The sequence below is a fragment of the Talpa occidentalis genome, unplaced genomic scaffold (genome assembly GCF_014898055.3).
Source record: "Talpa occidentalis isolate TD23 unplaced genomic scaffold, MPIMG_talOcc4v2.1 talOcc4.7, whole genome shotgun sequence".
NCBI classification, from domain to species: domain Eukaryota; kingdom Metazoa; phylum Chordata; class Mammalia; order Eulipotyphla; family Talpidae; genus Talpa; species Talpa occidentalis.
In genome coordinates, this window is record NW_023605083.1 from 78,201,262 (window position 1) to 78,228,200 (window position 26,939).

The 26,939-nt window shown below is 41.2% G+C and overlaps 1 protein-coding gene across 1 annotated transcript; it reads right to left on the reverse strand.

The window, feature by feature from the left end:
* Positions 1–13,203: 13,203 nt before the first annotated feature.
* LOC119232605 (serine palmitoyltransferase 1-like) lies at positions 13,204–24,872 on the reverse strand. The gene is made up of 6 exons (XM_054689331.1): positions 24,832–24,872; positions 24,275–24,306; positions 23,514–23,619; positions 22,396–22,506; positions 21,142–21,199; positions 13,204–13,495 (listed from the first exon to the last, which is right to left on the reverse strand). The coding sequence occupies exons 3-6, from the start codon at positions 23,598–23,600 to the stop codon at positions 13,473–13,475; spliced, it is 279 nt and encodes a 92-aa protein (XP_054545306.1). The 5' UTR covers positions 23,601–23,619; positions 24,275–24,306; positions 24,832–24,872; the 3' UTR covers positions 13,204–13,472.
* Positions 24,873–26,939: the final 2,067 nt, after the last annotated feature.

Consider the following 26,939-nt stretch of genomic DNA (forward strand, 5'->3'; position numbering starts at 1 on the left):
GGACAATCCTCAAACTATTACAAATATATGCACCATATGACTCAGCAAATTCACTCCTAGGAATCTACCTGAAATATGCAAAAACACTAATAGGAAGGGACATGTGCACCCCTGTGTTCATTACAGCACTGTTTACAATGGTCAAGTTGTGGAAACAACCTGTGTGCCCAACCAGAGGACTGGATTAAGAAGCTGTGGTATATATACATGATGGAAGCTTATTTAACTATAAAAATGATGATTTGCAGAATGAAGCTTGACCACTACCTCACACCATACACAAAAATCAACTCAAAATGGATTAAAGAACTAGACATAAGACCTGAAACCATAAAATATATAGAAGGAAATATAGGCGAAACACTACGTGATTTGCACATCAAAGATATCTTTACAGAAACATCACCCAAAGCAGTGATAGTGAAGGCAGATAAACAGCTGGGACTACATCAAATTAAAGAGGTTCTGCACAGCAAAAAAGACAATAACAAAAACAAAGAGAAACCCCACCAACTGGGAGAACATTTTTGCACACAACACTAATGATAAAGGACTGATCACAAAAATCTGCAAGAGCTGATGAGACTCAACAACAACAAAGAAAAGAATCCAGTCAAAAAATGGGCAGAAGAGCTAAAAAGAAACTTCTCTGAAGAGGAAATGCAAATGGCCAACAGGCATATGAAAAAATGTTCAACATCACTTGTAATCAGGGAAATGCAAATCAAAACTACCATGAGATACCATCCAACACCAGTGAGAATGGCACATATTAAAAAAACTAGCAACAACAAATGTTGGCGAGGGTGTGGAGAAAAAGGAACTCTTCTGCACTGTTGGTGGGAGTGCAAACTGGTCCAACCACTATGGAGAGCTGTGTGGAGATTTCTGGACCTACTAAACATAGAGCTTCCATATGATCCAGCAATTCCACTCCTAGGTATTTACCCAAAGGACACAGAAACATCAATCCCAAAGAACACCTGCACCCCAATGTTTATAGCAGCACTGTTTACAATAGCTAAGCTTTGGAAACAACCCAAATGCCCAAAAATAGATGACTGGATCAAGAAGATGTGGTACATATATACCATGGAATATTACTCAGCATTCAAAAAAGATAAACACATGCAATTTTCAGCAACATGGATGGCGCTGGAAGGGATCATGCTCAGTGAAATAAGCCAAAAAGAAAAAGAAAAATACCGGATGGTCTCACTCATAGCAGGAATCTAGAAAACTTAAATAAGGGACCAGGAAAATGAATAACTATAAGAAAGTGAAAATCAGAATCAACAAAAAACTATGAAACAGAGACACTTTTGGGGGGGGGGGGGGGCGGGAGGGGAGGGACTGGGATCAGAATGGGGGGGGTTGCAATTGTATGGGGAATATAAAAATAAAATTTATTATTTAAAAAAAAATTAAAAAAATGATGATTTGTGACAGCATGGATGGAACAGGCTGAGATTATGTTAAATGAAATGAATCAGAAGGAGAAAGATGAAAACTCAATCATTTTATTCATGTGTGGAATACAGAGGAGCAAAACAAAGAAACTGACAAAACTAGACCAAAACAAACCCTAGAAATATGACTTCAGAATTGACACTACTGTAAGGGTAATGTGGGGCCGGGAGCAAAGTGGGGAGGGGATCCCAGTGTCCTATATGAAGGTGGTGAGTGTGGGGTGGGGCCATACATCTGGCGAAGTGTGAAGCTATTCCCTAAATCATACACAGTGTTATAAACCAGTGTTACCTCAATTTAAAAACAGGAAAAAAATCTTGAATCAAATTAAAGGGTGAAGAAATTAAAATAAATAAACAAGACCCAGATCGGAAAGTTTAAGGCTGTACAATGGGGTTGCAGTCACTCCTTAGTGGAGGAGAACCGAAGAGAAACTGTGTATGAGCAGCTGGACTGTGGACACCCAGATAAGGGCCTGGGGCAGCCGCTGTCACAGTCTGGTGAGGTGGGACTGGAGGGGGCCTGAGGCCAGAGATGACAGCTTTAACAGAGAAGACTGCTGAGGGGAGCAGGTGGGCGATGGACAGCAGAGCCTTTGCAGCCTCCACGGACCACCAGTATCACCAGATGACCTGATGGTCCCAGCAAATCCTGGGACCAACCCAGCCCGCGATGCTCTAGATTCATCTTGTCTGGACATGTGTCTCTGACTGTATTGGCATCATTATTCAAATCATATCAGAAGAAAATCACTGAAATTATCTTAATTGCTTCTTTAGAAGACATCTATTTCATTTGTACGGAGGAGAAGCAGTTGTCCATTTTCCAGTAGTGCAGTGTTTGTCACAGGTTTTCGGGACCTCACCCTTTGAGAGTTTTGGTGGAAGGCCAGGCACACAACACAGTGCCCAATGGGAACTGCAGAGGAAATGCCTCTGCATTTCCTTCCTACTGGCCTAGGAGCCTGGGTCCTGGACTTTGTCGGTCCCAAATAGGTGACCACGAACACTAGGGAAACGTGTAGCAGGGCAGCAACTCACACGTTCTGGGTCATGTGGTGGATATATGGCTATTGGCTGAGAAAAACACAGTGAGGACTAGTCCATCCACCCATCACATTAGAAGCTGATCTTTAGGGCCTCCTGTGACATTTCATCTACTAATTCAAGTTCTGTTTCTTACAATTACTACCCTTGATAAAAAATGCTATTTTAAATTATTGTCTACCCCATTTATTTATTAATGTTTTTATCTTGAAGACCTGAGTCTAAATTTTATGGAAGGGTTAGGTCAATTAACTTCAAAACTGTGACTGGATTTGGAGCTGACTTGTTCTTTTTTTTTTTTTTTAAGATTCATTTTATTTATTTATACAAGCACTGGGTACAGTCAGAAGCGCGGGAGGGTGAGAGAATTCCCCAGAGCCAGAGCAGGGAACAGAGCAGGCAGAAGGACCGAAGTACACTGCTGAGGGGAGCAGTGGGCGGCAGGAGAGGTCTGTGCACCATGTGGGTCCCTCGCCAGTGGCCGGGGATCAAACCGGCTCTGCAGAGGCTGCGGGCAGCTTCGCAGCCCAGCGCTTAACCGCTGAGCCACCAGGGGAGGCCCCGGAGCTGACTTGTTTTCCTCCGTGTCCTTTAATTCTCACCAAGACTCCTAGTACTTGGTGTTATACATTTCTCTATATGTGCAGATTCACTTATAGTCACATTTCCAAAATGAAAAGATCTGAAGAAGATTTCAACTGATACTTTAGTTCTTTAATTAAAACAATGGAAGCAAATATTACAAAATAGCATTCTTTTCCTTCTGGATAAAAAGTACATTACAATTAAGCTCCACTTTCATGAATACTAATTTTTTTCATGTAAGGATTCTTAGAATCCTATTTTATTTCTCAAAGTGATTTTAAAAGTAATTAGACACGAGTCTCTTGAGTGTTCAATGTGGAACTTCAGTACATGGAGTTCCGATATTGAGACAAGTGGAAATCAAGACTTAATAGCCAAGTGGGAAAGAAAGGCAGACCCCACCAGGACAGCACCCCAGGGACAGGATTAATGAGCATATTTATCTGTACTGTGGCAGGTTTCTAAGGGTGTTAGCAATCCAAGAGAATCCATTGCTGGAAATTACTTAAAGGAATTTTCTTGGAGGTCAGAGATCTCATTCTCTGGTGAAGAAAAAGTTTTAAGGAAAAAATAACTAAATATGCATTAAGCAAAGAATAAAAAAGGTTAAAATTAGAGATTTTTAAATGGTAAATAACAAGACCTGTTATAGTGCCCACCCCCACCCCACTTCCACAGGCAGTATATCAGAACATAAAAAAGAAAGTAGAATAATCTTTCTTCTTCTCACTATTGAATGGATTTATTTCCTATAGAATGGGCTTTGATTTGCCCAGTTGTTCTGGGGCCTGTGATGGAATAGATGAGGTGAAAGTTGTTTCAAGGACAATCATCATGAGGAAATGTGTGAAGGATGATCGGGTAGGGCGTGTCCTGAGGCATCCTGTGGATGGACTTGGTGCAGGAGGAGATGGGCAGGCATGGAAACCACTGAGGAGTTTTGTCTTCATGCTGGGAAGATAGAACGCAATATTTGGGGCTGAGACAGTTTCATCTCCAATCCTTCATTCCTACTTATACTTCAGGTCACTCCCATCTGTCCTCTGTTACTTTTTCACAGAAACTGCTACGATTAATGGCTGCCTGAAGATTAATCCAGTGGGTAATTTAAGTTGCTTTATGACCTCCAGGCCATAGCTGATAACAGAGACCATGACCGTCTAGGCATTCTCTCTTCCTTTAAGCCTCCGTGATTCCACACCCCACTGGTGTACTGAGAGCTGTGGCCACCGCATTGGCATCCTTCTCAGACTCCCCTTCTTTGATCTGCCCTTAAATGTTTGTGTCCAATAAAAGTCCACCATATGCTGTCTTACTATATACACTCTTCACAGTATATCTAGGTCATTTTACCAAGTCCTTTATCACAAATACCAGGGTGTTTCCTAGGGATCTGTCCTAAGCCTGATCAGCCCTGCCGACCACGTGCTTGCCATGCTCATGTTAATATTTAATAAGGGAAGACTGACCTGAAGAATTAGTGAGATATATAATACCAAAAGACTTAATCAACAAGAGAAGATATATCAAAACTTTAAGCATTAAACAGTGGAGTAACCAAATATAGAAAGCAAATAGAATTGAGAAGATTAAATTATTTATACAAATTTACAGAAACTGGAAAAGCAAGCAATCCAGGATTCAAAGTATTTAATCAAGTCATATTAATGAATATAGAGTACATGGTCCCCTTTAATAGAAAATGCACTTTATTTCTTTATGTTCTTAAGGGATTTATAAAAATGGAAAATTATGAGTAATTTAGTGTTTTGTAAAGATCAGGAAGTTCTGTAACAATTTCATTCTAAAATAGTAAAGTTTTTGTCTAAGGGAGCTCTTAAGACACCTATTAAATTGTTTTTTATTGTGAAATACAGTCAATTTGGGAATATTGATACCTCACAAAAAAATATTCTCATAGGATAGTTACTCCTTTTCAACATAAACATAAGCTAATGAGATTGTTCTAAAATACATAAGACTTCTTAAAACCTAATAAGCCAGTCAATTATAAAAGGGCTAAAAAAGTTACTCAAAAGCCCAAAAGTCCCACACCATTACAGGCTGGATGTGCCGAGGCCATACAAAAGTGCACTACTCTAAGCCCAAAAAAGGACATGTCAACGTCTCCAGGAGCCGGTCTTGCTCTGATGTCAGATGCAGGCTCCGGAGAGTAAACCAGGGGTGACCAGTGAAAGCCACTGACATGTGCACAACCTTGGTCCTAAAACAAGAGGGCGAGGTGATATTGGGGCCTCCTTTTATTAACCAGTCTGCATCAGATATATGGCAGGAAACTCAAAACTTGCCATGGGACCCCAAACTCAGCCACACCAACTTTTAAAGGTGGCTTTTCAAATCTTGATTAGGGACCAAAGTAAAGGGTTAGAGAAAGAAGGCTGTGATGAGTAAGGGAAGGCGCCATTAATAGGTACCGCTGAGTCCTACGGCAAGTTGGGGATAATTAGGCAGCCTCAAGGACTGTGCAGGGACTTCAGGAGAGCTAAGGAAGGCACAAGACATAAGGGCAACAAATTCCAAAGGGGATAATCAGACACCCCGGGACAGGGCATTCCAAACTGAGGACAATAAAGGAAAAAAGATGAGGTCTGGGACACAGAGACTTAGTTCTGGGCACAGAGACATTTAGGCAGTGAGCAAGACCACCAAGAACTGAGCATTCACAAAGAGACTGGTGGGGCTTTAAAATAATCAGGGAAAGAAGGTCTATATTCCCTGAGGTCCAACTCCCCTTGGCTTCCCTGCTGCTCCCTGACCTGGTTCCAAGGCCTGGGAGTCCCACTTTATTTCTGTTCCTTTTCTCCTCAGTAAAGTTTTTCTTTCTCTGAGCAAATCTGCCTCCTCTCGCTTGCTTGCCTGAGTGTCTGTGAAGTTCCTGCTGAGGCTTCGTGAGACACCAACCCATGGTGGTCTGTGGCTGGGACTCTGTGCTGCGCCTGCAGCCTGGGATCCCTTCCTGGCTGGAGACTAGGTCTGAAAACCTGCAATTCCAGTATCAGTATGATTTGGTAGGTTATTTTGGAGGTTCTGGAAATGGAGAAATTTTCCACATATATCAATGGTAATAGTGTTCCCACTCCAAAAATATCCAAAATATTCTTTTGGATAGCAGGGCAAACCTATATAGAATATTCTCGTTCTTAGCCTTGTAAGGTAAAATCACAGGTGCCAAATGGTTATTCTGAGATAATTTGGCTTGGATGAAGCAAACATGTTGAGATAAAATTTGTCAAGAAAAATATTTTCAAAATATAATTTAATAGTTAAGAAAATATTTTAACTATAACAGCACTTAATAGTTTTCCGTGAGCTTGCTTTCAAAGTGACGATTTGTAAAGTACCAATATATAGTCATCTGAAATGAACCTAAGAGTGTGCAGCATTGAAGAGGAATTTGAAGTTGTGACAATAAGCATAGCTGACTACTAAACAGTTGGCATTCAAGGCAGAAGTAGCACTATCCCTGTGGAGAAATCATAATCTCACCAAACAATTTTCCTCAGGATTGAGCAGTATTTAAACAACACAATCCATTGGTTGAAAATCTTTAAGTCAGTCTATGACTAAAACACAAAGTACCTTATGCAAGGCATAGCACAATGTAAATGTTAATAGAGTAGACAAAAGCAAGCCTGGGGAAAGCAATGGAAAGAATGTGACCACCCATCTGACTTGGGAGTTGGATCCTGGCAATCATTCTCTCCCCCCTGAGAATGTTCATTCCCAGGAACTGCTCTGAGACAATGCTCAGCCTGGAGCTTGAAGAGTGTTCCTTGTTATTGTATTGGTATGGCCCAGGGCACTTGAACGCTACACCCCTAATGGCAAACCACCTTTTCCCACAAGGAAGACTGAACTCTGCTCCGAGATCAGGCCTCCTGTGAGATGGGATTGTTGGGAAGGGGGCAGAGCCGAATGGCCATTTTGAGGCGTCTTTAAAAGGAAGCCATACACGTGGATTCACTGTGTGTGGAAGGCAGGTGCTCTGCTGACCAGGCAGGTGGTAGGACACTGCCCCCCAGATCGCCCGCCCCCCATCTCAGCAGTAGCAGGCCTCTGCATGTCTTACTTGGTCCGCTGGCAGCAGGACTTGGGGAGACTGTGTGGAGGCGCCACAGGCTCTGATGGTCATGGCTTTCTGCACCCTGCTTTCTACTACAGCTGCAGCTCCACCTCACACCATCTGTTGGGACTGGCCTTCTCCTTCCCTCTACCCTGTTAGTTAAAATAGATCTTTTTCTTTTGCTTCACCAAATGCTCTTTTGTTTGCATTATGTGGCCACTAGTGTCTAGGACCCAGAATTGGTGAGAGGTTGAGACCTGTGTCCGTTTTCTTAGACCCTTTGCCCAGTAACAATTGAGACTTTAGAGACTGCACATTTTGCTGAATACAGTTAAAGCCTCCATAAAACTTGGGTATTTTCTTGGGGTGGTGTGTTTTGAGGTTGCCCAGGACAAAGCCTCGTAAGTAAGTTTCCTTGTTCATTGAAAGAGCCACCTAATCTGTAGTGCCTGCCTCTTTCTTTGTTTTCACCTTGCTCTCTGCATACCGGGCCCAAGTACAGATTATACCTGGCAGGTTCTCCTGGGTTGTACTCCAATAACATATTACTGAAAGAAAGTAAGCTGTACAAAGAAAAGAAAGGGGAGAGGGAATGTGGGAGTATAGTTTCCTGCCCAGAGAAAATCCTGAAATTAGGGTGAAAGGTATTATCACAAGCAAATGATAACAGCTCATATTTCTTGAGCTTTTCTGTGTGCTGGACTCTAAAATGCCGAATTATTTGTATCATAATAAGCCCATGAGCAGTTATTGTGTTTCCACCTGTTTACAGGTGTGGAAACAGACTGAAGTGCAGCAATCTCATTCCAAGGGGGTCCCTCTCCAGAAACTTTGTTGTTAGCCTTTATGTAAAGCAAGCAAAGCTACATAGTGACAAGGAGAAGCTGCAAAATTAATGAAATGAAGATGATGTTTTGTAATGAAGGAGGGAGGAGGGTTGGGAGTTTTTCTCCCTCCCTCTTGTTAGGGTGTAACACTATTGTTTAACTTGGATGTGGGAGTGGTGTGATGGCATATATATTTTCAGGTGTGAGCCTCTATCTATCCTTACCAATGAAATACAGGAAGTGTTGTAAATTGTTACATCAATAAGCATAATTTTTTAAATTGGTAAAAATAAATAAAATGGAGATGTAATTAAGACAGCAGGAAAGTATGTTGAGATTTATGGGCGATAGCATCGAAGTAGCACAAAGCTATCTCTGGAGAGGGTGGAATTTCAGCATTCTTTAAAATTGTTATCATGTTTGTGTATTATTTTCACAAAAGAATATTTAGAAATAGTTTCAACTGTGTCAGTGCATGAAAACATGGAATTCAAAATGCTGTTTACATCTCTCACAAACTTGTTCAACATTTACCTTATCAGAATTAGTCTTTTTAACTTAAAGAACTTTTTTTTTTAAAAAAAGGTCAAGTAGTATGAATTAAAAAAATTGGTGCCAGGGCCTCCCTGGTGGCACCAGGGGTTAAGACACAACCTAGGAAGCTATTCGCAGCCAAGACAGCGCGAGTTTGATCCCTAGCTAGGGAGATACCCACATGGCACAGCAGAACCCTCCTGACTCGCCCACTGTTCCCCTCAGCAGTGTATTTCAGTCGATCCGCCTGTTCTGTTTCCCACTCTGTCTCTGGTGAATCCTCTCACCCCCCACACCTCTGGCCTGTACCCCAGTTCTTGTATGTTTAAATAAGTAAATCTTGAAAAAAATTGTAAAAAAAATCGGTTCCAGGTGATATTGTCAGATATGGCAGGTCCGGGACAATTAGAAGCAAACTGGATTCCATCCCTGCTACTGAGAAGTGAAAAGAGCCGGCGATTCTGTGCAGCCAGAGAACAGCAACTTTGATCCTCTGGAACTATAAAAACAACTTTGAATGAACCAAGTGGCAGGTTGCCTGAGGAGTCCAGGCTGAGGTGTCCTCTTTGTGATGGCTCTTTCTTTTCACAGGACTAATCTCATAAATGTTGCACTAGGCACAGTGCTGTGCATTTTCAGCCTTAGTTATCATATTTTTCCACGTATTTACTTCATAAAAGTAAGCACTTTCATGTTCTCTTTAAAATGGGGTTCCCTATTTAAATTGTCTGGTGAAAGTCATCAAAGCACATTGCCTAAAGAACTTATCAAGCATATGTATTTGTGTATATGTTTTATCTCCACCCACCATGCATCTCTCTCTCTCTCTCTCTCTCTCTCTCTCTCTCTCTCTCTCTTAATTTCTCTCTCTCTATCATCCGTGAATCCACCCATCCATCCTGCACCCATCCCCATCTGTCCATCCTTCCATACAATCTATCCATCTAGCACTATATGTAGTACAACAATCATTTATAATTCACTTGTCTATGTTATATTAGTTTATCCTTCCAAATATCTTGAGCTAAATGGGTCATGGAAAAAGCACTGAGTTCACTGAGAGACTTGAGGGTTGAATCAACTGTTTGTAATCACGACCAATAAATGGTGTGCAGGGGACTCAACACCTTTCCTCAATCTTCTCCCCTCCTCTTCCCTCTTGCCAACTGTTGACTCTAGTCCAGCCACATTAATTTATACTAACTGCCCCCTGAAGATCCCAGGCCTATTACTTTTGGGGCCTTTGCAGAGATTATTTCCATTATAAAGAATGCTTGCTTTCCCCTCAGATGTCTAATTAAATTGCCTCTCTTTAGAATGTTCAAATCCCACCTCCCAGTCAACTTTTACTGTCTGTTTAAACTGAAACCCTTACTTCTTTGCCCACAATCTCAATACTCCATATACTGCTTTATTCTCCATAGCATTTGTTTCTGGATAAACTGTCAGATAATTTATATGTGCTTGCTGCTTCTATTCTCTCCTGCAACGAGAATGAAAGCTCCACAGTGTCTTTATGAAATCTAGTGGGGACCCAATAGATCTCTGAGGTCAGCCTGCACTAAGTGCAATTGTAACTCTTGTGATTTGATGTTTTAGTGGTTCAGACTAGGACTAGGTTATTAAAGAGGATGTTTTCTGATATTTTTAAGCAAAATGATAAATTCTAAGTCATCTTAAATTTCCATTAATACAGCAGGCATGATCTCTTTCTTCTTTGTTCCTCCAGATAGAAGAAACTTGATGCCAAATCCTTCCTCTCTGGCTGGAGGGCAATGTGTGAGGATGGTCTAAGATTTAAAGACTCAAAAAAGACATTATACTTTCGTAAAAACTAAAATCACAAAGTGAGGCTTCCTGTCACACATTAGGGATTATCTAGCCACCAGTGCCATCAGAGTGGTAGAGAGAAAACAGAAACTCAGAGGGAAGGGGCAAGGATGAGCCACCCATTCTCTCCTTTCCGTGGCTCTCACTTCCTCCTGGGCTGGCATCCCTTTCCTGCAAAACACAGAGATCTCAGAACTCAGCCAAGGTAGTCCTAGAGTGTGGCTATTTCCACATCCCAGTCACTGGAGCACAAGACATTTTGCATAGTTGAGTCTGGCTCAACATGTCACCACTCATATGTGTCAAATGTCCCTCTGTAGCTGAATTGAAGTGTTAAGACCTATGAGTAGAGGCAGATTAATAAAACAAATTTTAATATGTATTTGTATATATCGATATCTGCATTGATAAGGAAAGGAAGTAGCAGGAGGAAAGGAAGCATCTATAAATAGAGATGCCAGTTTCAAGACTAGAAATGAAAGGTCCATAGCTTGGATCAGTCAAGGAAGAGATGTTTGACATGTACTCCTGATATGTGATTGGTTTTTCCTCTGGCTTGCTTGTAGGAAGACAGTAGATTTTTCTCTTAAGGAACTGAGCAGTCCATTCATATCTCAAAAGTTTGCAGAGGATGATTTACTCCTTACTTGCTGAGATCATTATATACTTGTTGGGTAGTTTCTACAAAGTTATAGGGGGCTTAAGGGAGTGATTCACAGGCAAGGATGCCATCAGTTACATTCAGAAAACCGGCAGAGTTGCTCTGAGCAGGTACCTCCAAACACTGGTGGCCTCGCCATGGTCACAAGTGGTCCAAGTGTTTTGGGAGGATTTTTCCTAAAATCCCCTGCCACCACACCCTGTCCCACCACTTGTCCCTTGACCTGCAGGGTCCCAGGGGCTTTGTACAAATGGTGAGCCATAAGCATATCCAGTCACAACAGATGTGGAGCTATGCCCCACAGTATTACCTGTGGCTTGGATAGGTTGGTACCCAGTATTCTGATGACAGGTGGTGACATAGGGGCCACCCACGACAGCTGAGATGTTATTTCCTCCAGTTGTATTAGCTGTATTTGGTTCAGGTGGGCCCCACTGATGGAAATTAGGAACACCTAATTTGCAATTGTGGGAGTACTGTTGTCCCCAATCAGAGAATTGGAAAGATGGGTTCCATGTGTGGGGGACATACGTGCAAGTATCAGTGTGTTTATGCTTTGGAGTGGGGCTGGCATTTGAGACCACAGTGGGTACAGTAAAGCTAGGTAAGCCCCAGTTGTAATAATCAGAGTTGTTAGCAGATTTGCCTCTTGTCCCATATGTTTTGTTTGTGGTGAGAGTTGCTCCAGGTGTAGGAGACATTCTTTGTCCAGCAGGGCCCAAGATGTTCTTATGGAAATTGGGATCACTTGGGTCTCCAAACATGGGAAAAGTGCTGTCATTTCCTGGTGTGCCACTCATGTTTAGGTAAATAGAATTCCACGTGTACCAATCATAAGTAGAAGCAGACATGTCTGTGGTGATGTTTTTCCAGCTATAGGAACGGGGTTGTTATTTCCTGTCATGATACTTGTGTTTTGCATCACAGTTGGACCCCAGATGCTCGGATTTAAGGAGGCCCCAAAGCCAATGCAGACACATCTCTGTGTTGTCCTACCACAGGTGTTGGACTCAAGTGAGATGGATCCTGAGCAATACGAGAAGGAGCTGGAGGCGGGCTGGAGGCCCTTCTTTTTCTTTCTCTACAGTTGGGCATTCTCGATGTCGGAGAAGGAGTGGGGCATGTGTTGGATATACTATCCCCAGAGCTCCCACTGGGCACAGGGGTCACATGTCCCATCACCCCAAGTGGGTCTGGGCTCATGGTGGCATAGTGTAAGCTATTGTCTCCAGTGTTAGAAACACTAGTAGCGATTCCAGAATTAGTGATAGTGGCTGTGCCAGTGGAGACAATTAGATTGGTAATCAAAGTCTGCTTGGCGTTTACACAGCTTGGAGCCAGCTGTGGAATCTGACAATGTCAAACCCATAGAGTCCTGTTTCTTTGGGTAGCCAACGGATGGCTGGGCTACTGCAGGAGAGTCTAGGCCCATAACATTTGCTGGGGCTGTCAGTCTGCCTGTTCGGCTCCCCATTCTGTCTCTGGTGAATCCTCTCACCCTCCACACCTCTGGCCTGTACCTCAGTTCTTGTATGCAAAAATAAATTAATCTTAAAATAAAAAAAAAAAACCACGATTGTCAATGTTACACCATTCCATATTTCTCTAATTGAGCCTAGCAGGCTCATTTTGGTCCAGTTTGAAAAGCTTAAATATGAAAAGATTATATTCTAGATAAGTGGTGGGCTATCATGACAGCAATTCACCAAATGCATTGGACCATATTGATTACAGGCCAGTTTCTCTGATTTTCCATGTATTTCTAGGTATTCCTGCCTAGAAAGCTAATACATCATTTACTATAAATAGATAATGGAGCAAAATATTAGATTAAAATAATCTAACACAGTTTGTTTGCTAGAATCACACAAGCTGGTGTGCACTACATGTTTTTGGCACCTAAATGTGACCTTAGAGAACCTTATGTCCAAGAGAGGAGACAGGTTCAGGGCACAGAAAGACAAGAAAGAAAGCAAAGCTATGTGTAGGCCAGAATTTCTATAACCTACCTATCTTTTTTCCCCCAAAATAACATACTTTCTTTGGGTTATGTCCAGTGTTTTTCTCTCTCAGGGATGTCGTGTGTTAGCCATATGATATGCAGAAACTTTAGAACCAAGTGTCACACTATTTCAATAAAAATATTTATATATATTTTCAGTTAAATTTTTTTATTTAAAGTAATGTTGGACATAATATATTACAACATTGGTTTTATTCTTTTCACATGAGATTATTTTTCATAGTATATCAGAACAAATTTGGGCTTCCATCACCCAACAAACTTTGGATTGGTTATGATACAAAAGGTTTTGCTCACATCCACACTATTTGGAAAAATGAGAAATAGAAGCTCTTTTCAACCTCTCGAGAAGCAGAAATGATTTCCAATTGTAGCATTTAGCCATCATTCTTTGCTATCATTTCAGTGGAATTCAACGAGGTACAATCGATGTTCCTGTTTGAACAAAAACAGTCAGTCAGTACACATTTTGGTCAAAGAATTCCTCAGGAATTCTGAAAAAGACAGTCACATCTTGAACTTAACTGAAAACATTTAATTATAGGCATGTTACTTCCTTTTTTTCCCCAAAGAGGAAAAAAATCATTTGACTGTGGTGAGTGTTAGGACTTCCAAACAATAAAAAGAATTTGGACTACAGTATCCTAGAGAAACCCACCTCTTGATTTTCCTTATCTAATAGAAATAGATGAAGAGAATTTAGGGGTGGGGGTGTATAGATTTCCCCTGCTATCCAAAAGTAGATTATTCCTGTTTGGTATTGACTCCTAGGGCAAGTTAGGGATAAATAGGCAGCCTCAAGGACAGTGCTGGGACTTCAGGAGAGTTAAGGAAGGCTCCAGAGATAAGGGCAACAAATTCCAAAGGGGACTAATCAGACAACCCGGGACAAAGGTCAACAGGACATTCCAAATCATACTTGTATGGAGTGCACATATTTTCTCCCAATCAGTAAGGTGTCTCTGTGTTTTGGTTATTGTCTCTTTTGCTGTACAGAAGCTTTTTAGTTTGATGTATTCCCAGCTGTTTATCTTTCCTTCATTTTCTTTACTTCTGGAGATGAGTCCTCAGAGATGTTTCTGATATGTATGTCATGGAGAATTTTATCTGTGTTTTTTCTACACATTTTGTGGTTCTGGTCTTATATTCAAGTCGTTTATCCATTTTGAGTTGTTTTTTGTGTATGGTGTGAGGTAGTCAACTAGTTTCATTCTTTTGCATGTAGTAATTTTCCCAGCATCATTTATTGAAGAGACTGTCTTTGTTTCATTGCATATTCTTTGTTGCTTAGTCATAGATTTTTAACCATAGATCTGTGGCTTTGCTTCCTCATTTTCTTTTTTTAAAGATTTATTTATTTATTTATTTATTTATTTATTTATTTATGTATTTATTTATTTATTTATTTATTTATTTATGCAAGCACTAGGTACAGTCAAAAGCACGGGAGGGTGAGAGAATTCACCAGAGCCAGAGCAGGGAGCAGAATAGGCAGACTGACGAAGTACACTGCTGAGAGGAGCAGCTGGCGCAGCAGGAGAGGTCTGCGCGACATGTGGGACCCTTGCTGGTGGCCGGGGATTGAACCAGCATTGCAGAGGCTGTGGGCAGCTTCGCAGCCCAGAGCTCAACCGCTGCGCCACAGGCGAGGCCCTACTTCCTCATATTCAATTCATTTCCATTGTTCAGTCTGTACCATGCATTTTTAATTATTATAGCTTCGTAATACAGATTGAAGTCTGGGAGTGTGATACCTACATTCCCCTATTTTTTAATCAGAAGAGCTTTTGCTATTTTGACGTTTTTGTGATTGCATATGAATTCCAGGAATATTTGCTCTATTTCTTGGAAGAATGTCATTGCAATTGTGTTGAATCTGTAAATTGCTTTCAGTAGATGGCCATTTTGATAATGTGAATTCTTCAAACCCAACAGGGAATATTCCATTCATTGTGTATTCTGTTTCTTTCAACAAAGTTTTATAATTTTGTTTGTATAGGTGGTTCACTTTCTTTTTTAAGTTTATTCTCTTTTAAATTTATTAATATTTTAATTAATATTTTAATTAATATTAAAAATATCAATATTTTTAATATTTCGGGGTACAATTTTGAATGGGATGGTTTTCTTAATTTCTTCTTCTTCAGACTCATTGTGTGTGTCTATTGAGAGAAGCATATAGTTTTTATTTTTATTTTTGTTGATATGGTGAATTACATGGTGTTTTATCCTTCTTTTTAGGTTGTTTTTTTTTTTAAGATTTATTTATACAAGCACTGGGTACAGTCAGAAGCCCGGGAGGGTGGGAGAATTCACCAGAGCCAGAGCGGAGAGCAGAGCAGGCAGAAGGACCGAAGTACACAGCTGAGGGAAGCAGCGGGCAGCAGGAGAGGTCTGTGCGCCATGCGGGACCCTCCTCTGGTGGCCGGAGAGCAGCGGGGATTGAACCGGCGCTGCAGAGGCTGTGGGCAGCTTCGCAACCCAGCGCTCAACCGCTGCGCCACCTTCTGATGCACTGTTGGATTCAGTTCACTAGGATTTTATAGAGCATTTTTCCATCTTTGCTCAGTGGGGAGATTGTTCTACAGTTTTCTTTTTGTTATTGTTATTATCTTTGTTTGATTTCAGTTTGGTGTAATGTTGACTTCATAAAATTTATTTAGTATTATTATTTCTTTGTCAATTTTTTTTTGAAAGAGGAAGAGGGTTTTTTTTTAAGATTAATTAATTTATTTATTTATACAACAACTGGGTACAAAGTTTTATAATTTTGTTTGTATACATGGTTCACTTTTTTAAGTTTATTCTTTTTTAAGTTTATTAATATTAAAAATATTAATTTTTTAATATTTTGGGGTACAATTTTGAATGGGATGGTTTTCTTAATTTCTTCTTCTTCAGACTCATTGTACACAAGAAGGCTACTGACCTTTGTGTTGATTTTGTAATCTGCTACTTTGTATATTAGAAGGCTACTGATTTTTCTGTTGATTTTGTAACCCGCTACTTTACTAAACTGTTTTAAGTTTTTCTGTAGAGATTTTAGGGTTCTCTCTCTATATTATCTTTATCATATCACCTGCAAATAGTGATAGTTTTACCTCTTTCCCTATTTGGATTCTTGTATGTCTTTCTCTTGAATAATTGCTCTAGCTAGGAATTCAGCATTATATTAAAATGTGATGGTGACAGTGGACATCCTGTCTTATTCAAAACCTTAAAGGAAAATGTTTTCCATTTTCAATATAGAGAATACCCTCTGGTGTTGTATTGTCATATATGGCTTTTACTATGTTAAAATATGTTGCTTTTATCCCAAGAATTTCAATGGTCTTCATCATAAATGAATGTTGAACTTCGCCAAATGCTTTTTGTGTGTCTACTGAGAGAAGCATACAGTTTTTATTTTTATTTTTGTTGATATGGTGAATTACATGTTTTATCCTTCTGATGCACTGCTGAATTCAGTTTACTAGGATTTTATTGAGCATTTTTCCATCTTTGCTCAGTGGGGAGATTGTTCTACAGTTTTCTTTTTGTTATTGTTATTATCTTTGTTTGATTTCAGTTTGGTGTAATGTTGACTTCATAAAATTAATTTAGTATTATTTTTTCTTTGTCAATTTTTTTGAAAGAGGAAGAGGTTTTTTTTTTTTTCCCAAAGATTTATTTATTTATTTATTTATACAAGAACTGGGTACAAGCCAGACGTGCAGGAGGGTGAGAGGATTCACCAGAGACAGAGTGGGGAGCAGAACAGGCAGACTGATGAAATACACTGCTGAGGGGAGCAGCGGGTGCGACAGGAGAGGTCTGCTGCGCCATGTGGGGCCCTCGCTGGCCGGCCAGGATCAAACCCGTGCTGCACAGGCTGTGGATGGTTTCACAGCATGGCGCTCAACTGCCTGCGCCACCAGGGGAGGCCCTTCTTTGTCAATATTTTGAAAGACTTTTTGTAGGGCAGGGATAAGTTCATCTTTGAAAATTTAGTAGGGCCTCCTTGGTGGTGCAGGCAGTTGAGCATAGCACTGTGGAGCTGTCTGCAAGCCTCTGCAGTGCGGTTCAATCCTGGCCAGCTGGCCAGGAAATAGCCACATTGCAAGGTAGACCTCTCCTGTTGCCTGCTGCTCCCCTTAGTAGTGTATGTCAGTTAGTTTGCCTGTTCTATTCCCTGCTCTGTCTCTGCTGAATCCTATCACACACCCACACATCTGGCCTGTACCCCAGTTCTTGTATGCATGAATAAATCTTAAAAAAAAGAAAAGAAAGTTTGTTAGAACTCATTTGTCAAACCATCTGGTCCTGGTTTTTTTTGTTTTTGAGGAGGAGGGTTTGTATTGCTGTTGATTTTGCTGCTTGTAACTGGTTTGTTTAGTTTTCCTATTTCTTCTTTATCCAGCTTTGGATGATTGTATAGTTCTAGGAATTTGTCCATTTCTTCTAGATTGTGGAACTTGTTGCATATAAATTTTCATATCAATTTCTGATTATCTTCTGGATTTCTGCTGCGTTTGTTGTAATTTACCCTCTTTCATTTATGATCCTATTTATTTGAATTTTCTCCCTTTACTTCTTTCTGAATCTGAATACAGGTTTGTCTGCTTCATTTACTTTTTCCAAAAAACAATCTTTTTGTTTCATTGATATTTTAGATTGTGTTTTCATTTCTATTTATTTCTGCTTGATTTTTGCTATTTCCATTCTTCTACTGACTTCTTCTTGTACTTTTTCTAGTTCTTTGAGATGGGAGATTAGGTTATTTCATTGTGTTCATTTTTGTTACTTGGTATGGGGTTGTATTGATATCCCTTTCCCCCTTATTACTGGTTTTGCTGTGTCCCATACATTCTTTTTTTTTAAAGATTTATTTAATTATTTATGCAAGCACTGGGTACAGTCAGAAGTGCAGGAGGGTGAGAGAATTCACCAGAGTCAGAGCTGGGAGCAGAGCAGGCAGAAGGACCAAAGTACACTGCTGAGGGGAGCAGCAGGCAGCAGGAGAGGTCTGTGTGCCATGTGGGACCCTCCTCCGGTGTCCAGGGAGCAGCCGAGGATCAAACCGGCGCTTCAGAGGCTGCAGCAGCTTCGCAACCCAGCGCTCAACTGCTGCGCCACTGGGGAGGCCCTTGTGTCCCATACATTCTTGAAAGTTGTGTTCTCATTGTCATTCATCTCAAGGTATTTTTTAATTTCTTCTTTGATTTCCTAATTAATCCACTGATTTTCCAGGAATGTGGGATTCAATCTCCATGAAATGGGAGTGTTCTTTCTTTCTTTTCATGGTTAATTTGTAGTTTGATGCCTTTATGGCATCCTTGTTATGCCATAAAGAGAATATCCTTGGTATGAGTTTGGTCTCCATCACTTGTTGTCTTCTGCCCAATAAGTGGTTGATCCTGGAGAGTGTTCCAGGTGTTGCTTGAGAAAAAGGTGTATTCATATTTTTGTGGATCCAGTGTACTATAATGTCTGTTTGGCCCCTGTGGTTCAGATCTTTATTTAGGGCTATTGTGTCCTTGTTTATATTTTGTCTCATTTATCTGTCCCATGGTGAGAGTCAGGTGTTAAAGTATCCTATCACATATGTAATATGTGAATGTCTGTTTTCAGAGATGATAGTTAATAGTCTAATGTATTTTGTTTTTCCATCATTTAGTAAGTATATATTGATGAACATTAAGTCTTCTTGGTGTACTGACCCTTGACCATTATCTAGTGACCAGATATGTCTCCTACCTTTTCACTTTGAAGTCTATTTTATCTGATATAAGAATGGCGGTCCTTATCTTCATTTGGGTGCCATTTGCTTGTAGAATTGTTTTCCAATGCTTTACTTTCAATCTATGTTCATCATTAAGCTTAGTATGATTCCTGGAAATAGCAGAAGTTTGGATTCTCCTTTTCTTGTCCAGTCTGCTATTCTGTCTTTTTAGTGGTGAGTGAAGTCCATTTACATTTAGTCTGCAATGGCCATTTTTTCATTATTTTGTGGTTTTGTTCATTACCTTGCTTTGTTTTTCCTGCTGAATCCTCCATTATTTAGATTTTAAGGCTTCTTGTAATATTTCTGGGAGTGCGGTTTAGTAGCAGCAAGTTTCTGAAGGTTTTGTTTATCCATTAAATTCCTTATTATTCCCTAATAGAGGAAGGAAGGAGAGCTTTGGAGGATAAAGTATTCTTGGTTAACATTTTTTTTTTGTCTTAGGGTTTGTTGAATACATCAATCCAGTCTCTTCTTGCCCATAGTGTTTCTTCAGAGAAGTCTGCCAGCCTAATTGGTTTTCCTTTTTAAGTTATTGTATTTGTCCCCAGGTTCTTCTTTTTTGTCTTGGACTCTTGGAGCTTTGCTATTGTGTGTCTTGCTGTAGCTTTCCTTTCATTATCATAATCTGGTGTACTTTAACTTCCTGTATGTGTATTTTCATTTCCTTCTTCATATTTGGGAAGTTCTCTTCCATTTTATTTCCTTGAGTAGTCTCTCAGTTCCTCTGTCTCTCTCTCCACTGTTTGAGATTTTTATGATTCTTATATTTCCCTTCCTCAGGATATCAGACGGCAGTCAGGACTTCTAGTCACTACTCCCATGGCATTGGGGGCACAGGAATTGAAGGGGAGGGATTTCTGCAGTTCCCACCTGGCTACACTTCCAGGCTCTCCTACAGCGTGTCAGTGAACACTGGAGCAGGTGGGGTTTGAGGGTGGGAGTTTCTCACAGCTCCCACTGAGCAAGTGACTACTCTGCCAGATGCTGATGTAAGCTGTGATTTGCCACAGGTGCCCCTGCCTGCCAATCCCCACTACATACAGTGAGAAACAAAGCATCAGCCTGGGGTAGCCATCGGTCCTCTGTGAAGTGCTGTATTGCCAGGTACAAGCTTTGGCCCAATCTGCTGGGCAGTGCCTGCAGGTTGAGTACGTTGAGTAGGATGTACTTCTGCACTGAACTGCTAGGTCTCTCTAGTTTGTCACTCAAAAAAGCAAATTAAGGAAAAAAAGGGGAGAAAAAAGAAAGAAAAAAAGAATGAATAAAAAATAGAGAAGAGGAAAAGGTGGACAGAAAGAGAGGAAAAAAATTGAAAATGAGAGGAAAAAAAAGAGGAAAAAAAAGATTGCGCCCAATACTGTCGGCACCAAGAAGTAAGTGGCGGCTATTTTAGCCTGATCCACTGTGGGGTGCTGTAGGCTGAGTGTAATGTTCTTTCCAGAGTCTGCGCTCTCATGAGGTGGTGCCTCAGAAAAAAAAGGGGAAAAACAAATGTGAGAGGAGAGAGGGTAAAGGAAACGGGGAAAAAAATAGAACAGTATTTTTGCCCCAGGGTTCTGTGCTCTGTGAGGAGCTGTGGCCAGGGTTGTAGTCCTACTGCAAGGTGCTGGGGGGCTGAGTGCTATGCAGTTACAACTTAAACTGTTTCTGTCTCTCCAAGATGTGGCCCATGGGAGAGAAAATAAAGTGGCTTGTTGTTGTGGAGCCCACACAGTAAGCAACATCTAGGAATTGAGGTCTAGCTGTTGTAATGAAAATAGAAAGAGATTCACTACTGGGTTTTGAGCATCAAGTCCCTCACCTATTTCCTCATCACAATGGCTAAAGGCTAATTTTCCATGGAGTTTTGTGGGTGACCAGGAAAGTTCACATCTATGCTCAGGACTTTTCAGTGTGGAAGGAAAAGTAAAACTGCTACTGATGGTAAAATAAAAACTCTACAAGACCATGTTCAGTAGAATGATTTTAAATTGGCTCAGTCTCTATCCCAGTCATGTCACTGCACATAGATGTGACCCTTATGGGAAGGGGTCCAGTTAAGCAATAAGCTCTGTTTCTATAAGACACTGATCAGCCAGAATTCAGAAATAGCTGAAATACTTAAAAGATTATTTTCTAATAGTCACCATAAAGGGACTTTGTAAGGAAATTTCTTAGGCCTCCCTGTGGCCTATGGGTTAAATCTCAGTGCAATCACCCTTTCTCTGCTATGGTCTCATTTCAATTCCAGACAGGGAGCATGACGCAGCAGACCTCTCTTACCTCGCTTGCTGCTCCCCTTAGCTGTGTATTTCAGTAAAGCTGCCTGTTCTGTTACCTGCTCTTTCTCTGGTGAATCCTCTCACCCTCCTGTGCATCTGGCCTGTACCCTGGTTCTTGTATAAATAAAAAAAACCTTTAAAAAAATCAAAAATGAAGAAAAACTTGCAATATAATGACACTTTACTCATCTGCACCCAGATTTCCAAAACTTAACTGCATTAAGAACCATCTGTTGCACCTCCCCTGGTGGCACAGAGGTTGAGCGCTGGGCTGCCCATAGTCTCTGCAGCGCAGGTTCGATCCCCGGTCACTGGTAAGGGTCCCACATGGTGCGAAAGACCTCTCCTGCCGCACTTGCTGCTCCCCTCAGCAGTGTATTTCATCAGTCTCTGCCTGTTCTGTTCCCCGCTCTGGCTCTGGTGAATTTTCTCACCCTCCCATGCTTCTGACTGTACCCAGTGCTTGTATAAATAAATAAATATTTTTTTTAAAAGACCATCTGTTCCAGGTGCCCTAGGGGACCGCGCTTAACCATCTCATAACTCATATTAACTCTAAGGACAATAGTGGCGAGTCAGTAAAATCACGGAAACAACATTTCTAATAAATGTCAAAATGTGGCAACATTTCCTTCCCTGGAATTCTGCTTCTCTCCCACTTTCTTCTGTGAGGGTTCCAGGAATAATGAAAAACCCAGTGTTCCATCTTTACACCCTAGTCAATGCTGCCTTGGCAGCCAAAGTTTAAGAAATTTGTTTTGGAAAGCGTTCCTCACAGTTCCCATCTCCTAAGAATTCTGGCACAAGGCTATGGGGGCGGGGGGGAGGGGGCTGTAAACAACCTGATGGACAGAAGCAACGCTGCAGTCAAATCTGCTCTTCCCCTCTCTCCCCTGGGTAGTGACTAAGTACTCCTAATGTGAGAGGAAAAAAGAGTTTCTTTTCCATCATTTACCTTAGTGTCCCATACTAAGGAACTCCATGAAGGTCACAATTCATCTCGACATTCTTCTTTCCTAAGGGTTCACCTAGCAGGATCTGAGTTGGATCCCTAAATTGCGCGACACATCAACACCCCATTAGGGGTGGGAGGGCAAGGCTTTCCAACTCAGAATTACTTTTATGATGACCACAGAGAAAACTTTTGATTAGGCTTCAAAACAGCTCTTCTTTCTCAAGAAACTCAAGGAATGCTGCATGTGACATTCAGAATCCAGGAGCTGTCCATGGTGCCTCTCCAATATCTTTGTAAGAATGCTGTTGAACCCAGCAAAGTAAATAGAAGCCAGTAATATGCACTCCCACCTTACCTTGACTGTAAGAGCAGATCCCTCCTGTAACTTGGAAGTTTTCGAGAAATATCTGATTATCCAGAGTATTAGAATTCCTTCTGAAATTACATGGTAAGCAGGAACTTCAGGCTGAATTCAAAAGAAAACAAGAAATGAAATCAACATTTTGAAAACCTGCACATAAAATGTAATTACCTGCAATACTGCTTCCCATGACCATGAATGAGTGACATTATTTGCAAACCAGGTCTCACAATCTTAAAGACTTTTGCACATCTCACTGCATTTTCTGTATGGCTGATAAGCCACTTTAATCCTTCTTGGAACATGGCAAAGAAAAGTGCTCAATGGAATAGTAGGTCGCTTTCTACTGTAGTTCCACAAAAGTATGTATTGTTTTCTTGTCAATAGGCATAAGATACCTTAACGAAATTATCCATGTCGGATCTTATCTGCTGTACATTACTAGGACAAAGCTTTTATATTTATGTAACTAAACACACTAAGCATTCATGGAAGATTTCAGATATCAACTAACTTGTCAGCTGGTTAAGAGGCAATTCTTTTGGAATAGTTTATTATTGCAAAGTATTTCCAAGAGGTATTTAGAAACACAATAAAGTTATTTTCAAACATTAGACAGAAGGTGATGATCCTTCACCAGTCTATATATTTCATTCATTGATCTTATTTCATTCATTTTTATACTAATTAGTTACGCACAGTATGCCAAAAGACTGAACTGCAATTTCTCTAATGTGTAAGCTGAACAAGATCCCCTCTATTTCTTACCTCCTTTACTCCCATTGAAAAATATATTATGTCTTAAATTGTATTATACATCTCAAATTATTAAATACATGAAATACAAAAAAATCCAGTATCATTGGAAAAAAGCAATATCTCTTCACTAATACATATACATACAAATTCAGAATGGGGTAACAAGAAAAAATGACAAATCTGTATGTAAACTTTCAAGCCAATGCACTAATAACTTGAAAACTACATATGTATTAATCACCAACACACATTTATTTTCTTTCTGGGGTACTCAACAAGATTTTGCAAATCTTAAACGTAAGATGACTCAGGAGCAAAAACAAACTCTTTAAAATGATTGAAAATTTGCTTACCTCTCTTAAATATAGTTCATTTAAAACTAAGAACTCTAGTCTGAATTCACTGTTGATTGTTCTCAATAGATTCCAGTAGGCACACATCTTATTGCACAAAAAACCCCTAAAAAATTAAGATGTTTTCTAGTCAATTAACAAAAATCACAAATGTCACTCTTTCCCACCTTAGGAAATATTACATGGATGAGAACATTTCTCTGCTCTCACTCATGGTCATTTTATGTACAAGAAGTTACACTGTCAAACAGACTTTTCAAAAAGGAAACAATATGCAATAGAAAATTATTAAATAATTCAATTTTAGTAGTTCTTATCTTAGTCACTACAATTAACCTGATATTGAACAGTAACACATATTTGTTTCTTCCACCAGTTTTCAAAAAGACCTAACACATCTAGCAATGGTCGACACCATTCTCACCCCAGCCAGTAATCAACAATATTAATTTCTAAAAGCTACTGGAAGAAAACAGAAAATCACTTCACAGGGAGTTTGCTGTTTGTTCACTACACTATCCGTGTCATTAGTCTGAGCTGTCCAGACCAGACCACCAGTCTGGTTAATAAATCCCTAAATTAAATGAAAGGAAAAGCTGCACTAATCACTTTTCAACTGCCTAATACTCACATGTGATTTCTGGTTACAGTACTGAACAGAGAAAACGCAGAAACTTCTATTACTACAGGGAAGACCAGTCAATAGTCAAATGATGAACATTCTCCAAGACTGACACTTGGTTGCATATCATCTTACCTACCTGGAGTGGCCAGTTTTTCCAAAAAAACTCCTCTACAAGTGAGAAAAGGGTGGTAGACAAAGGAATGACGATTTCACCGCCTGAGAACAGTCATAGCCGCCTGAGAAGAACAGACAATCTCCAACGCAGTGTAACTCTTTCCCCTATTACCTCCCGCACAGACCCATGGACCAGAGTCCCTAGAAAGTCCCTGGACTGACCTGTCCCGTCTATTCCCACCACCGTTTGACCTTCAGCTCCAACTCTGGAGTCCGATGACCAAGCTCCTTCCCCTGCGCCCTCCCGGGGTCCCTCCCCGCGCCCAGACAGCACCCGGGGGCTCAGCTCCCCAGAGCTCAAACTGCCGCCCCAGGGTCTGGCTCCCGCCCCGCCCCCTACACTGGGCCACTGGGACCGTTGAAAGGGGGGGGCCCGGAGCCCCCAGAGAAGGTCGCCAAGGGTGGGCAGAAGCCAGCCCCGCCCCAGCCTCAGCCCAAACCCACGCAGCCCATCCCACCTTCCCACCTTCCCAGCGCCCGGGGTTTCAGCTCAGACCAGCTCCCCGGTACCATCCCCACCAGAACCGGCCGCTCCACCGCCTTCCCCGGGTCAGCGCCTAGGGCCCCTCCCTAAAGATGGGTGGGGAGGGGGGACTGGGGGGCACGTCCTTTCCGAGCGGCGCGTGATGTCATGGAGCCTGCAGCAGGCGGGGCAGCCTCCGCTGTGCAGCCCCTGAGGTCTCTAACCTGAGCATCTGCAGGTTGAGAGAGAAGGCAGGGACCTGAGCTTGGGGTGTGGGGGCTGCAGGAACTTACCTCTGGGACTGAGAAGGGTGAGAGGGTCCTTTGATAGATGGTCCTGCGCGCCCTTTTGGTGTGAGGCTGCTCTGGGCCCTCTGACAGAGGGATGAATAGTTGGCCTTGTTCTGGGTGGGCAGTTGGGTGCAGGGAGTATACATTGCAGTAGCAACCAAATTCTTTACTTCTAGGTTGCATAAGTCAGCAGGGGTGCATTATCAGAAGAAAATATACAGATATGTAAATAAAAATAGTCTACTCGTAGATAGCACTTACATGTCACGCAGACTGTCTAAGGCTTTGCAGGTATTTTCATGTCACCATTTGCATGGGGAACCTTAGTGCCTTCCTGGGCACATGCAAGCCTAGTGTGCGTGCATAGCTGGGTCTGATGTCTGCAGTGTATCTTGGCTAATGTTATTATACAACGTGCTTTTTTCTGTTTTAGGTTGGTTTTTTTTTTTTGGTACTCTTAATCTTATAATTTTGATAACTGTAATGATATTTCTTGCAATAATTTGTTATATATAATTCTTGTTCCATTTCATTTAAATATGTTCCTATTGGTGAACACACTTTTCTCCACTGAGCTGCTATAAGCATCCTGTGTGTATGTCTCTCTCTGCACATTGGAGCACTCCCACAAGTCTTCTCAGAGTGGAATTTTAGTGAGGGACGATTCATGTTAATGTTCCAGTCGCTGCCATAATGCTCTCCAGTATGGTGCCAGGACTTGGGAAGGTTTGAAAGTACACCCACACTTTAGCTTGTTGTGGAGCTTATTCAAATTTTAAAACTTTTTTGCTGATTTAATGGCAGTAATGTGATAGCTCACTGAGTTATTGTTTTCAGGTTGCTGATTATTCATGAGGTTGAGAAGCCTTTTATATTTATATACAGACACTAAAGAAGACATTTTTATACTTTTAAAGGATGTCCCAGCATGTCTTCCTCCCACCTTGCCCCACACCTCTGCTACATGCACACTTGTCCTCTCTCATTTCCCTGAAAGGCCTTCACATTATATGCTGTTCCCTTCATCTGGATCAGTCTTCTCTCTGTTCCTTAATAGCCCCTACCACAGCACCTCTTTAAACAGGGAAAGACAAAATACAAAAGGGAAGGGAAGTGAAAACAGGGATGTGGGTAAAAGAAGATTTTTGTATTTTATCTTCCTCTGTGTAAATATTCCTTGAGTCTTTTACAAAATGAATGCATTCAGATATTATTTATACAGTAGACACATAACCAGATTTCTCGTTTCTGGCCTAGCATATAAGGAGCTTAGAAGACACTGTTCCACCATAATGAGAACCTGAACAAACTGAGGAATCAGCCACTCTCCTTGGGTCCACCAGGTAAGTGAGGTCACAGGATAAACCACTGCCCCATAACTAGAGGAAAACAGGCTGCTGGAGAGAATGACAGCTACTAGAACAGTAACTCACAAGCAAAATCCTCCGAAGGAACCAGTGCTGGGTTTGCAAAACCTGTCATTGATGAATTACAGGACATGCAGCATGGATGAGTGTGTAGGTCAAAAACTCTAGAGTAACCCAGTCACTGGGTGCTCCATGTTTTGTGAATTTCATCTCAAAGGACTCCACCAGGACTTCACATTAAAGAGTGGAGAATGGTTGCTTGTGCTTCTGGCAAGAGGAGGGGGAAAGAACTGACTTTGAAATACCAGGGTACTCTGTTCCTCTTACCAAGTCCTACACTCAGGGAAACTAGTTAACCAGAACTTCACCCACTGGAGGTCAATCAAAACCTAACCCAGGGGACTCCCCAGTGGCGCAGCAGTTGAGCGCCGCACTGAGAAGCCATCCGCAGCCTTTGCAGCGCTGGTTCAATTCCCACTGGCCAGGGAGACCCCCACGTGGCGCAGC